Source organism: Melospiza georgiana, chromosome Z (genome assembly GCF_028018845.1).
Source record: "Melospiza georgiana isolate bMelGeo1 chromosome Z, bMelGeo1.pri, whole genome shotgun sequence".
NCBI classification, from domain to species: Eukaryota; Metazoa; Chordata; class Aves; order Passeriformes; family Passerellidae; genus Melospiza; species Melospiza georgiana.
In genome coordinates, this window is record NC_080465.1 from 32221397 (window position 1) to 32236483 (window position 15087).

General features: G+C 37.3%; 1 protein-coding gene across 1 annotated transcript in view; it reads right to left on the reverse strand.

Moving 5' to 3' along the window:
• The window catches only part of FOCAD (focadhesin), a 90658-nt gene that overhangs the window by 34049 nt on the left and 41522 nt on the right, over window positions 1-15087 (reverse strand). The window contains exons 16-22 of the mRNA XM_058044115.1: window positions 13960-14086; window positions 8996-9130; window positions 8592-8642; window positions 6800-6883; window positions 5172-5304; window positions 2344-2532; window positions 1993-2114 (exon numbers count right to left, since the gene is read on the reverse strand). Of these exons, the coding sequence (XP_057900098.1) occupies window positions 1993-2114; window positions 2344-2532; window positions 5172-5304; window positions 6800-6883; window positions 8592-8642; window positions 8996-9130; window positions 13960-14086 (841 nt within the window). The remainder of the gene's footprint in view (window positions 1-1992; window positions 2115-2343; window positions 2533-5171; window positions 5305-6799; window positions 6884-8591; window positions 8643-8995; window positions 9131-13959; window positions 14087-15087) is intronic.

The following is a 15087-nucleotide window of genomic DNA, read 5'->3' on the forward strand; positions in this document are numbered from 1 at the left end:
GCCTTCTATGAAAATGTAATTAAATATGTTTTTCTTCAGAACCACTGTCACAGAATTTAAGTCTCTCTGAATGAAGTAATTACATGCAGTGAGGAGCTTTTCTTTCTGGGTACTATGGAAGCTGATGCTTCATTCTTTACTCATTAATCTGAATCTGTTCCTCTGGCATATGAAACATCCCTGTGGACTTTCCCTGGTGCTATCCACTGGAGCTTCCAAATAGTTAGAAAACATTCACTAATTTACACTCCTGTGATATGAGGAGCATTATTTCCAGTTTCTGCTTTCATTCTTTAGCAGCAAAGATGTCAAGATGGAAAACATCTATTAAATTTGCATACATAGTTAGATATCTTGAGATAAGTATTCAAGGCTGGGTTTTCTAAATTTTTGTAGTTTGAGACAAGAACTTTACATCTGAAGTATTTCATTATCCTATTGGCACTGACTTTATGATACAGAGCAAGGGATGGATTTCTATACTCCAGTCAAACTGGTGCAGATTGGCTTTTTTCCTTGTACACCTGGCCTAAATTCCACTGGGATTCAGACACTGGTGTTACTCTGACCATAAAACATGATTATTACTTTTGGTATCTTTTCAGTTGTGAAGGACCAAAATTGTTAAGATGTTATATGGGTAACATATATGCATATGCCAGCAAAGTGGAAGAGTTTGAGAGATGGTACAGAGCCAGAAGACTGTACTAGTCAGAAGCAGACAACTTCACCATGGCACACATTTGACTGGGAACTTCATGCAAACTACACTGCAGACAACTTTGTCAGAACCAGCTTGCTTGCTCCAGAAAGACTGAGAGAGTTACCCTAACCTAATGTGAACATGCTGAAGCAGGACCTGAGAGCAAAGCCCAGAGGGAGCCATGTGGGTTTGCCACAGGATCAGAATGGAGTCCACATGCATTATACACAGCACATGCCTGTGTTCTACTGTCAGACTTTCAGCTTGTACACAGAAAACTCTCCAAACTCTGCACAGACAACCTTCCCACTCAAACTTTGTGCTATACTTATTTCAAAACTGAGTGTTTGATATCCATGATTTTAGTACCATCATAGAAGAACTTCCCAGCAGATATGCCTCACATCTGGGTGACAGTCACAAAACAAAATCAGGACCCAGATCACCCCCTCAGATGCATGCAAGAAGCTCCTACAGAAATATAAAATGACTGTATTAATAGAATTATCTTACAAACTCTTAAGAGTTTAACACACTTCCACTTGTGTTAAAAGCTGCTCCCATTGGCACAAAGTTGGGAAAGGAACACTAATTTCCCTAGATCCAGTTGGACTGTTTGGGGTTTTTTACTGTTGTCCAAAATTTTCAAAGATGAACTTTGATATTCAAAAGTACCATAATTCAAAATGCTCTGTCAGACTTCATTACACACACTTTATTTTCCATAATAATTGAGGGCTTATTTCATGCCATTTTTCTAAAACCACACCAAAGGTAACTGCATGGTTTTGGTGGCACAAACCTAATAGGTCAGGGAGCTGAAATGTTTAAGAGAGAGAAAAAAATGTCAAGTCTTAGCAAGGTGTAGATATTGTTTCCCCAAGGAGCCCCATCATTGTTCAAGCCTGCTATTCACCTACAACTAGTTACACATGACAGGTATCAGGCATATATGTATAGCAGTCCACGAGGCAGAAAAAGCCAAAGCTCCTGTTTCTTGTTCTGATTTTCAGAAGAGGCATTTCAGCAGTAAACACTTTTAAAAAAAGTATTTACATGTTAAGTTCAAGTTAGTGAGGGTGGGTGACCACAGCAGTAGGCTGAGGATCAGACTTGATGATTCTATGACTCTAGCTGTCCCTCACAATAATTTCAGTTAATTATGATACAATCATACATGCCATCACTAGCTGATGCCAACACCCAATGCACATAAACAAAAGAGATAGCAAAGTAGAGAAGGAGGTGTAATAGTTCCAAAAAGTGAAGAAGAACCAGCAACAACTTACCTCATGAATGAGGGCAACCAACATTTGCTGGAAATTGCGGCCCCTGCTGGCCAGAAATCGATTAATAGGCTTGCCATCCTTGCCCATGTGGACTGGGAGGTCGAAACACAGCAACATGCCAGCTGAAAGAGGGAGGGAAGAGCAACAGAAAGGTCGATGCACACATTCAGAGTCAAGGGAGAAACCCAAAGCAAAGTAAGGTTAACTTAATAAAAATTCAATTCAAAAGAATATGCAAGCATATATAAGGGGCATAAAACATAGTTTCTTAAGTTAATTCACCTTCAGATTCATAGAAATCTTTGGTTCAAAATACGCATACTTGTCTACTTCAAGAAAGTGACAGCTTACCTGCAAGGCCTGGTGTCATGCCCGGTTGCTTGTTCCTCTCATACATTTTCAGCAAGAAATTTGGAACACCTGCCACTGTCTTCCCCTGGTCTGAGCGTGTTGTCCCTCCTCTTAATGCAGAATGATACACAGCACGTGGCATGTTGGTCATCTCCTGTTTCACAAGTGATGTTGCAAACTCTTCAAATGCTGGATGAAGTGGAATGCAATGACATGAGAGGAAAGGAATGTGAGAGGCTGACAACTGAGAGACAAAACTAACCCTGGAAAGCCCAGAATGACACTAGTACTTCTTTTCCATTTCATAGCGGAGCATCAGTCTAAATCTGATGTTGTAGCATGGGAAAGAGGGACATCTACATCTGGAGACTTTTTTCCTTGAGCCGTAGTGTCTATGAAGTTGGAAAAACCATTGCTGAAAATCATGAGAACTTGGTAAAAACAAGAAATGTGAGGAAGTTCCAGAACAAAGCTCCTTTTTTCAAAACTGACATAGGTATATTGAAGGTTGGAAAGAAATACCTCAACTATTCTCTGAGGTGCCTTCTTTGATTGCTACAAATGTAACAGTAATGACAGCACATGTTTGACAGAAGGACACATAGCAGAATCTAAATCATGTTTTTGTAGCATGTCAGGAAGGGCACCTGCATCTTGGGATGTTTTTCCTCTGCCTGTAATGCCAATATCCTTCAAACAAACCCCACAGAATGCAGTCAGCAATCTTCTCTGCAGTGATATAGACAGAAACTCTTAAGTCTTTGTCTTCAACCCCCAACCTTCAGTTTTGTTGGAGGAAGAGAGATTTGTTGACATGAAAACCCTATCCACCTACTGGCCCTGGACTTTTTATAAAAACTTTTTTGTTTAAGATGGCTACAACAATAGAGAAGAAATTTGCTGAAAGAGGGAGCTATTTCACTTCTGGAAACCATTCACATTGATAGAGACTCCTTATCACTGCTGTCATATTACTGCATTTGCTGGTTACGCCAAAAGACATAAATATAAGCCATTCAGAAGCAATTCTTCAGGCAGGTGACATGCCAAGGCTCCAGATTGACAAATATAACTCAAACTAAAACTAAAGTCTCGAAAAATTTAGTGAAACAACTAGATGTGCAGCAATTACTAGAAACACAGTATTTCAATTATTGAAATCAATCTGATAGTAAACAAAGATAACTAGCATCACATGAATATTATTATTATTATTAGTGGTGGTGTTATTATTATTGTTATTATCATTAGCATGATCTCTTTTGCAGTAAGGATACTACTCCTATTACTAATAACAACATCGATATCAAGCTAATTCTTTCAATGAATTATTTTTAATTCTCTGACTACCAGATTTGAGAAAAGTCTTAGGCACCCAGAATGAAAAATTAACAAAATAAAAAAATATACAGCTGTCCCCTCCTGATATCCTGGGACTCTAGGATGTAGAAACAATATGAAAACTGATTTGAGAAACCAGTTTTAAAGGAGTTTGAGACAAAATACTACCTAAAGCTCCACTTTCCAATGCTTCATATAAGTAATTTCATGCTATTAATCCCAATAACATGCACTACTAGAGTTCCAGCAAATGAGATGATAGAGATTCAGCTCCCATAGAACAGGCACTCTGTGGCTTTTGGCCTGTCTTGGACATTGCCTCATTAATCCAGTTTCATACTCTTTGGTGAAACAATTCACTCTCAACAACCACTCCAGCCAGTCACTAAAGCTTTTGCTCAAGTGTTCTGGACTCTGTATTAACTAACAATGTTAGAAAACACCTCTGAGGGAGAAACTGCTTAGTAAATGTTTTGATTCAACCCTTTTGATACCATTCTGTGGTTGCTGCAACTCTGAATCCAGCCTATTCACTTTAAATTCCATTTTGGTTTCCTGTCTTCCTAGAAAATTGGCTATTTCAGCATTCATTACAGATTGAGTTTTCTGTCAAGATACATCACTCTCATTCATTGAACTAGGTTATGTCATTCTCCCCCACAAAGCTTCCAGGATTTAGTAGTTAGGAATCTCCACACACTCCAGAGGCGAATGCATTCAGAGTTTGACAAACGGATTCTTTTAGAAACCGCCACAGGGGGAAAATATTACAAAACACCACCTGTATCTCATGGCAATGTTTAAAGCCTGCAATCACACATGAAGATACCATGCATTCTACATAGAATGAAATAACAATGTCTATATACTGGCACAGTATATCAAATCTTATAAAAGTATGTAAGACAATGGCCATTTCTGGTAATTCAACTGCACGGGTTTCAGAACAAGTGTCAGAGACCATCTGTTGAAGCATACTTCAGTATCAATATGCATCACTACAATTATGCATTAAGCATAGCACCGACATCTTAATCAATTAAGCAGACTTTGCATACAGCATTATTTTCATACTAGTAATACTTTGTTTACAAAACAATACATATAAAATTCATTTTACTTCCATCTGTTCCAGGCTAAAATACAAATTTGCCTTTAGAAAGATCTATTTAGTCCTCCCTACTGAGGTCACTCTCATGAAACAATGAGTGCTTCAAGTATATAATAAGGAATTGGCTTTCCCTTTAGGACAGGTAAAGAATTTTAATTATAAACAATTTTTCCCCACCATCAGGACCTCTGTCACATGATCTTCCAAGAAGTGAGTTGTGGGCTTTATTTTTTTACGTTACGTTTTTTCCCATCAGTTGTTAACAAAAAAAAGAAAGGCTGCACTTTAATGTGACACTCCATTCTAAAAGAGCTGCAGGTCTCTACAGTCACTGTGATGCCCTGCAAAGTGACCTCAAATACTGGATATATTATACCTCCTAAAACAGCAGCTGGTGTTAGAGACAACAGCTTGATATATGAAGAACCCGGAATAAACAGATTTGCCTCCTGATCCTCTTCATCTTCATTCATGTCTATTTCTTCCAGTGAGTCAACTTCTGGTCGTGCCTGGAAGATAAAAGACAAAATTAAATGTGCATAAAAAAATCCCAAGTCTTCATTACCATTCATGATTCCAAGTGTCAAAAATACCAACCAAATATGAAAAGTTCCCCATTTCATTATTTTCACTCCATTTCATAAATTTGAAGCCTAATGAATAAAAGTTTTTCTTCTGCCTGACTGAAAGGCAACATTGGTTGGTAAAAAATCACAGGGTGTGTAAATATGTATCTTTAATCTTCTTCAAAATTAATCTTGACACTTACAGCTGAACTAATATTCAAAAAAACTTTACTTTCACCCTGATTCCTCTTCAGTTTAACAATGTTTTATATTGGCACTTTATATAAACAAAACATTTTTGTTAGACACTACTTTCACATATCAGTTTTTGGAATTTGAAAAACTGCAAAATATTTACATTTCTTTCAATTAAAACATATTTACTCACTTTCTGTAAAGTACTGCATCAGTAATACGACTTTAAAGTAACTGCACTACTAATGCAGTTAGTTCTGTACATAGTACAGAACTATGTACTACTGTGAAAGATTTAGTCTTGCAGCAGAGTTTATATATTTCCCTTTTTCCATCCTGTGGTCTTCTATGTAAAACACATTTTTCATTTGTAAGGTTTATGCTGAACTCTTCTCACTGATTTCTACAAAGTATGTTTTTTAAAGTTTGGAACCTATCATATAATGAAGCAGTAAATAAAACCTTTACTACAAAGCCATAGGATTCCATGAAGTACCAATGGACTACTGAGTACTGCCTCATACAATGCAAAAAAGAGTCACCTACTGACTAATGCTCATCTAGGAGATGAACTAATGCTCATCTCCTTATACTCTTTCATTCTGTTAGGTTACTGAATCACCTAATCAGAAGTTTCAGAGTTTAACAGCCCTCTGCACACTTAAAAAGCCTTTTAGAAAAGTACTTCAACTCTTTTCTGACTGCCTTTACTGACAAAAAAGTAAAATGTTATGCTGAAAAAGTTCACAACAAAAACGGGAAAACTTTTCAGCTTAGTTCCAAAAATTGCACCTACTTTTCAAACTGACTTGCCTGTCTTGTGAACAAAAGTTCTATTCATGCATGAGTGTGACTGCAATGGAAGAAACAGCAATCACAAGAGTTGCTTAGTGAGGAAGTTGCTTAGAGCCAAGACTCAAATGCAAGCACTAACAGAGGAGCATAAAATGCAAATCAGCTGCCCAAAAAAAAGCCACTAATTTAATAACAAAATAAGAAAAACTACCTTCTGACTGCTTAGCCTTAAGTTTCATTCCTGCCTTTCCCTGCTTATAAGACTTAGCTATTCCAATCATACATGACATCATCTCATGTTACCATCAGGAGCTTGTATTTCTTCAGGAGGCTCTCCTGAATTTCTGGCAGAGAAGGCACAAGGACTGGTTTCCCTTTCAAGAGAATATAATCCATGTCAGATGGAAGTGTCAGATGTGCTTATTACCAAACATACAACAATGGTTACCTGTCCAGGAAGATGAAGAATTGTATGCTCTTCAGAGTCAAATGATGAGAGTGATCTATAGGCTGAAATGGCTACAAGGGCATCCTATAAAATTAACAGGAAGAGAAAGAAAATTACAAACACAGCATATAATATTGCTACCTACTGGAAACTCCACATGCAAAGAGCTTATCAAGTAACCACTGAATGCTGAAAAAGAGTTCAATAATATTTTCCCGAGGCACATTCTCAATTGCTTACTTTTTATATACACAATGCAAAGTAGCAAGACCAATTTTCTAGTCTTGATAACATCCAGTCTGAGCATGCTACTTAAGGTAGAAATATCTGAAAAAAATCTATGAGAGTAATGTTGATAGCATATTGATGTTTTAGCTGTTGCTAAGAAGTGCTTGCTCTAAATCAAAGACTTTTCAGCTTTCTATTCCAGTGTGCAGGCACACAAGATGCTCAGAGGGAGCAAGGCCAAGACAGATGACCTGAACTGACCAAACGAATATTCCATATGAGAGAACTTTATGCCTAGTATATAAACTCAGGGAAGTTGGCCAGAGAGTACCCATTACTGCTCAGGGATGCACTGGGCATCCCTCAGTGGGTGGTGAGCAATTGTATTGTGCAACACTTGTTTGTAATTGAGTTTTATTCCTCTTTGTCTTTTTTTATATCCTCTTTCTTTCATATCACCTTTTATATCCCCTTTCTATTATTATTGTTACTGTTATTTTGTTGTTATTATTACACAGCTACTTTACTTCACTTATGAACCTGTTCTTGTCTCATTCCATGGAGTTTACCTTTTTATAGTTCTCCCCATCCCACTACAAGGAAGGGGAGTGAACAAGCGGCTGCATGGTACTTAGTTTTCATCTGGGATTAGCCATGGGGCTGAAAAATTCACTGAAATAGGCTGACAAAAGTTTCAGTCTTAAATTTAAATACACTACTTCCACTAGCACCATGGTGATGATAGTCCAACATTCCCATATTACAATACTCCACAAGTGAATTGAGTTAGCTGTCATAGCAACACCTTTGTCAAGAATGCTTCACCATGTTAAGGCTGAAATTTTCCAGAAGAAGTCAAACTAGTTTTCCAGAATCACAGAATCCAATGCTGAGTTGGAAGGCACCCACAAGGATCATTGCATCCAACTCCTGGCCTTGTATAGGACATCTCCAAAAGTCACACCTTGTGCCTGAGAGCATTATTCAAACACTTGAACTGTGTCAGGCTCTGGGGGAAGAACCTTTTCCTAATACCCATCCTAAACCTCCCTTGACACAGCTTCAGGTCGTTCCCTCACGTCCTGTCACTGGTCACCAGAGAGCAGAGATTAGCGTCTGCCCCTCCTCTTCCCCTTGTGAAGCAGTTGCAGACTACAATGAGGTCTGTCCTCAGTCACCTCCAGGCTGAGCAGACGAAGTGACCTCAGCCATTCCTCATACGCTTTCCCTTCAAGGCCCTTCGCCATCTTTGCGGCTGTTCTTTGGATGCTCACTAATAATTTAATGTATTTCTTATATTGTGGTGCCCAAAACTGTCCCCAGCACTTGAGGTGAGGACATAGTAGTGCATCGTTTGTTCGTAATTCTCCTTGGAAATGGCAGAAGTTAGAACCTTCAGGTACCACCTTTTACATGTAGTACATTGCTTCAGAAACAGTGTTAAGCAACAGGAACAAAACCCTATTAGAAAATGAGATTACTGACACTGTCTTGACAGAAAAGTACAAAACTTAATATCTTGTTGCTGACATCAGAAATAAATGTTTTCAGTTATATCACTTACCTCGTTCTGTGTATTGTTCCAAAGGAAGCTGAGAACTTGAGCTTTGAATTTCTACAAAAGTAAAAGAAATAAGCATTTTTCTTTGACCAAATAAATAGTTGAAATAGAGGTAGTTACCTGAAACAAATTACTGCCACATCAGTCTATGTTGATGTGGCATGTTCACATGTTCACGTCTTCACATTCTGTGAGAGGGAAACCATGGATTAACCTCGCCCTGGAATTTCCCATCTATGTCTCAGGACTCACCAATGCCAAGTGAAAACTGAAATTGTATGAAACATGAATTTGACTAATCTGAACTGGGCAGTGGGTGCAATCTTTTCAAGATCAAGCAGGCTTATGTAAAAGTTACATACAAAGATATACTAAAAGAAAGACTCATCTTAGTCATAAGTACACACCTCAAATTCATTTGTATTCACTGTTAATGAAGGAACCAGGGAAAACAATTCATTCAGTGCTTTTAAAATGAGTGGTCTTGTATCACAACTCAGCTTTGGTGACAGAGCATTCCATGTAGAACGGATGCAAACAACCTGCAAGCAAAGAGGGAGGCATCATTACTAACAGCTATCCCAACTTCACTTAAATATAATTTCTTTCCAGTCCTTGTCTTTGCTCTTCCTTCTTGAGAACAGGAATTAATATATGATTCATAAAAAGTAAAAAAGCAAGCATAAGCAAAAAATATTTGCAGAACAAATGCAAAACATAAAATTTCACGAATCCAGAAACCGTTGGAAACTGTCAAACTACAATAAATACTAAACATTAGTACCTAATACTGAACACATTCATGCTGTAACTAGAACACAACAGGATACGTAATTGGTCTTCCGGGATACATCATTTCCTTCCTGGAAAAAACAAACATCTCACCAAGCTTCTTTTCACCTTCAAAGATCTGCATGACAGCTCAACAAGCAGTCAGAACAACATTCTGCATTTCCAGGCACCAAAAAAGTCTGTAAGATGCTCAGTCAATGGTACAGTTCCAGCTGAAGAACTATGCATAAGTCAGAAAAAGTAGTAGTCAAGTTTCTCAGCAATGTTGACTAGATAGCAATACTGGTACTGAAAGTTCCTCCTTTTTCCTTGTGAGATGGTTTCAGTCACCCAGGATTTCCCTTGGCAACATCTGTGTATTCTCCTGTAAACTTAAGTAATTTTCATGGACTGTTTCATCAAACCTTAATGTTGCTACCTGCAGAGAACTTAACATTACAGAATTTTGCCACCGTAACTAAAATTAATTCTGTAATTTATCTATTGTTACTACTTCAGATTTCAGGCTCCACTGCAACAAAAAGAGTATAAAACAGGAAAAAATACCACCAAATAAATAACAAAAAAACTCAACAAATAGAACCAAAAACCCCAAGAAACTATAATTCTGTTCACTCTACCCCACCCATCCCACAAAATCACAACACAGAGAAAAACCCCAAACCATGTATGCTTAGAACCAAAGTCTAGACAAAAATTTTAAAATAGCAATGGCAAAGCAAAGTATAATTTTCAGCCTTCTAAAGTGAAAAATTGCAAATCGAGACTTAAAAGTCTGAGTAAATGCCATGAAAATGTCTTTCCAGCATAAAAAATTACAACAAAGCAACACAAGACAAAGACATTGAGAAACACAAATTGATCTACATAATGAAATCAAATAAAGGTATGTTTATGAAGACATTCCACAAAGGCATTGAGAAAGGTAGTTTTAGTATTATTCTGCTCAAAACAGACTATTTTGTATCTCTGAATGCAGGTAATTGCCACATTAAGCAATCACTACAGCAAGTACAAAACACTTTTCAGGGTGCAGTTTAAAAAACCAAAGATGCATTTTGAGTTGAACTCATTTCAGGAACAGCAAACCCATGAATGTGTTTCTATGGTAACAACCACTGATGGCTAGAAAGACTTCATCTGGTAACATTCCAAGGGAAAATGATACCTCTCTTTCCATTCTTTCAAAACAGACTGTTTGTAAGAGTTAGAAAAAAGGTCTTCCAGTGTTCAGAAAGATGGACATGTCTATTAACACTGGAAGTTCCTCCTCAACTATCTAGAAATGTTAAATTTGTAATGAGTTAGTTGTCTGGAAACAACATGTATTGATATGTAGAGAAAAGAAGTTATGCATTTGTGGAATTTGATACTGTAATTTAGGAAGACTAACAAATCATTAGCTAGCTAAGCATGTTTAATTTTATTCTTTCCCATCATAACACACATATTCTCCAACTTCATCTAAGAGGTGAAAAAAGGCCTTAAAAATAGTCAGCATCCTAACAGAAGTTTCAGATTTAGCCTAAGACTGTACAATTACTTCTCAGATGGTATTTTCTAGACTTGCAACTTAACAGCTGTCCTATAGAAAACTCCTACCAAATGATGTACTGTAAACTGATGTAACAGGGGGATGGGAACAGTGGGAAACTGGTACTTTACCCCCATAAAAACCCCCAGTAAATAAAGAAAGGTTATAAAAGCAGTAATAACCTTGACATGGTGTCTTTCCTGGAGGAATGGGCAACTGTGACAAATATCTTGTGATGAAATTTATCTGCTAGTCATGAATCCCCAAGGAAAAGTCCTATGATTCCATAGACACTGTTCAGCTCCACAAAGCTGTCCTCTAAAAATGCAAAACACTCTAGAAAACTAGCAAGATAAGAGAATTGGCAACACTGGTATGCCAATTACTGTCTCAAAAAAAAGCATATGTGCTATGCAGAAAATGTGTGTTTAGAGATCTAGACATGCTAGTGTCATACTTTGGTACAAGTTCTTAAGTTTTTTTTCATTTTTTGTTGTGTGAGGTTTTTTCATTCTGGTTTGTTCAAATTAACATATCATTGTCATCTGGAGATATCAACAATCCCACATTCATACAATACATGCTTTTCATACAATATACTTTGATTTACGTTTATGTTTTCTCATATTTTCAAAAAATTGATTTTAAAATAACAAGCATGCCATTCCACAAAACACTGAATGCTAGATGGGAAAAAACTAAAAGCTAAATTTTACAGATGCTGAGGAGAGACAAAGAACATCTGCTTCAAGTATCCCACTGCCCTAAAAGGGTGAGAAATCTTAGGAGAAAAATAGAGAGCAACAACATTTCAGTAGAAAGTGGATTTAAACACTATGTTAGAAATTTTATTCTTGAAGGTTTCTTGGCTTGCATACTGTACTTGATACATGAAATCGATTAGATGCCAGGATAGCTTCAAATGAAATATACTAGCTTCTGATGAAATCACTGGGGAGAAAAAAATTACATGCTGAAAAAGAGGAAATGTGATCTGGCAAGAACTGTGTGATCTTTTTCCATTTTTGATGTGCAAGTCATCGTGCATTATTCATTAATGACCTTATATTACACTCGCCAAAAAAAAAGAGGGGGTAGAAAGCAGCTAGCCCTTCTTGCAAGTCCTGCAAAAGCTGTTATACTCTTAACACTATTCATGTAGGATCCACTTTGAATGGTCACTATCTTTACACAAAATAATTGCTGCAGTCAGCAGAATGGATAACTATTCTTACATAAGAGTCAACCAAAAAAGAAATCAATGTCATAGCACATTTTGTTATCACATTACTTTAACAAAGGAACCTTTCTGAGACTCTCAGAACTCAACCCTGGCAAAGCCACATGGTGTATAAGGTTCCATCATCAACCAAGTCAACACTATACGTATGAAGACATAATTTATTATTCTGGTTCAGAAGCTGAGTGAAAGTTTGGTGCTCTCTAAAATCCTACATCTAAGCAGCTGCAAGTGGAAAAGCTCAGAGACTATATCTCTTTCCCTTAAGTCAGTGGCAGAGACAGAAAACACCAAAACAAAACCAATGTCTACGATTACATCCTTTCTGCACTGCACACTACAGTCTAAACAATAAATAAGAGACAGATTAAATTACTTAACCCAAATGGTTACCCAGCTTGCCAAACCACAAGAGAGTTCCCTGTTAAAGTTTCAGAATAGCTAGGTGGTAGATTAGGTGTCCCAGAACATTACACTGTAGTTGGGGAAATAAGGCAAATAGAATTTGGACAGAAAAAACTGGTAACATCCACAAAGTCTATCCATCCCTCCTTCCTTTCTTTCTTCCATCTTGAGCAGCCTTAGCCTTCCAGTCCTCAACAGTGATACAATATACATCTGTTCTCAAATGAGGCTATTATAGTAGGATGCGAAATTTATCATATATCTAACCCTACTTCTTTGCAAGACAAAGTCTAAATATAATCCAGCCTGGGAAAACACATTCAATACCAAGGCCAGCATTCAAAGAATCTACGTGACCTTAAGAAGAGCCAAACTTCACACCAAAGGCAAACAAAAAATTACCCTAAATAAATTGTTTCTTAGCAGCCATTGTATGAGGATTTTTAATTATACTGAATACAAATATCTATGGATGATTTGCTATATTGTTCTTAAACTGCTCAGTGATTTCAAATAATGTGGCAATGGCTGGCATTACTGCAGTAAACACTTCAGTGGAAGTGTAGTATTGGATAAACATAAAATTGTTTGGCAGAGAATGGGTAATCAAATATTCCTGCAGGATATAATTAGTTCACTACTCTGACGGCCTGTATAGTACAGTTTGTCAGTAGCAGATTCACAGCATGTCTTGCCTGCTTCACAATACCAGGACATCACCGTCTGGGATGTGGAAACAAAGAGCCTTGTCTCCTAGCTTAGAGATATCGTAGCATCTCTATTTTGGTTCAAAGGGACCTCAGGATATTTCCAGCTCAGCCTCCTGCTCAAAGCAGGGTTACAATGAGATCAGATCCAGTTGCTTAGGATTGTGTCCAAAAGGAATGGGAAAATCTCCATGGAAGGACACAGCACAATCTGGGCAGCTTGTCCCAAAGCTTATTTGCCCTCTTCATCAGTAAGCAATGAACACATTATGGCAAACCTCCCAGCTGCTAGTGATTTCACTGCCTATCTGGTACACTCTATGAACAAGACACAGCAGGGGAGGGCAGTAAGAAGATACAAAAATTACATTACTTAAGTGCCTTTCAGCCAATCAAAATTATGTACCCAACAGTCTTCTTTTTCAAATGTCAAGGAAAGATGCACAGAATGATCTGCAAAGCTGATTTAAAATTTCAGCTCATGCACTGAAAGGCTGATCTGCTGTGGTAGGAAGTCATGGTACAATTTCCCAGGAACTATTAACTTATGTTGGAAGAGAGGAATTAAATTTGTCAGAAGAAAAAGAAATTCTGCAGCAACTCAATGCACTCTTAAAAAAGAACCAAATGGGAAAAAAGTTCATGGACCATAAGGAAAACTCAAAACACATGGACAAGCCAATTTAATCTTACCTCAGCCTCACAAAGTGCCCGTAGACCCTGTAATACTATGGCAGCGGGTGAAGCTTGATCAGGTTTTGTGCATTCATTTAATACCTGGGAAATTGCAGCCAACATGTCTGCTCCATGCTGGTATGGTCTAAAGGAAAAAAAAAGAAAATAGAAGGCAATATTCAAACATACATACAAGTTATAATTTATACACAAAAATTTATTAATTGCTGGTTTTATTTAAGCGACAACTAAAACTGCCTAGAACTGGGAGTTCACACACACACACAAAAAAAAACATACAAGGAGGATATGACAGAGTGCTCTAAAGGCTGAGTGACATGGGGAATTAAATCAGCAGCCATCAAGTTCCAAATAAAAGATCACTGAGTGGTTAAGTTGTAGAAGGTTTTGTCTAAGTATGTTGTGTTCAGTAAAAGATTATGTCATTCAAGAAGGGACAGAGAATGGAAGTCCAAATGTACTATTTTATGATTCTTTGTTGCAGTCTCCTGCAAGTAGTCCCTACTGTGTATTGGTGGAGATTCTGGCACCAAATGTTTTCTGTCCTTTTTACATCAGATAGCTATGTTTTCCCTTTTCTTTTTTTTTTTTTTTCCTTCTGCAATGCCAATTGTCTTTCCCTCAGTGACTGTATGGGCTGCTTTAGCTTTCCAGTCTTTTAACTATCCATTCAATTTTATTGGGCTGTGGGTGGCAAGGTGTTGAACAGTTCCTCATACTACCTCTGTAAGAGATTATGGTAAATGGTATCTGGTAGGTGATTTATATGCATGGTAAATTGTGACTTGTCTATTTGTTCACACTTTCTTCAAAATAATTTCTAAATGCATAAAGAAAGTGCATACACCTGAACTCCAGCTATACCACTTAACTGGCAAAAAGAATTCTATGGGTACATTGAGATTTCTCTCTTTTCACTTTAAAAAAAGAAATTTCTCTCTTTTCACTTTAAAAAAACTTATTGAAAAACACTGTATGGCAAAATAGAAGAAAGTTGAAGAGGTAAAGGAAAAGGTATTTTCTTTAGGAACTTGTTTTTAGTTGATACTTAAAATTTATTTGAATCTGCTCAGCTGTTAGTAGCTGACCTTCAAGAAAGCAAAAACTGGAACTCAAGACAGGTGA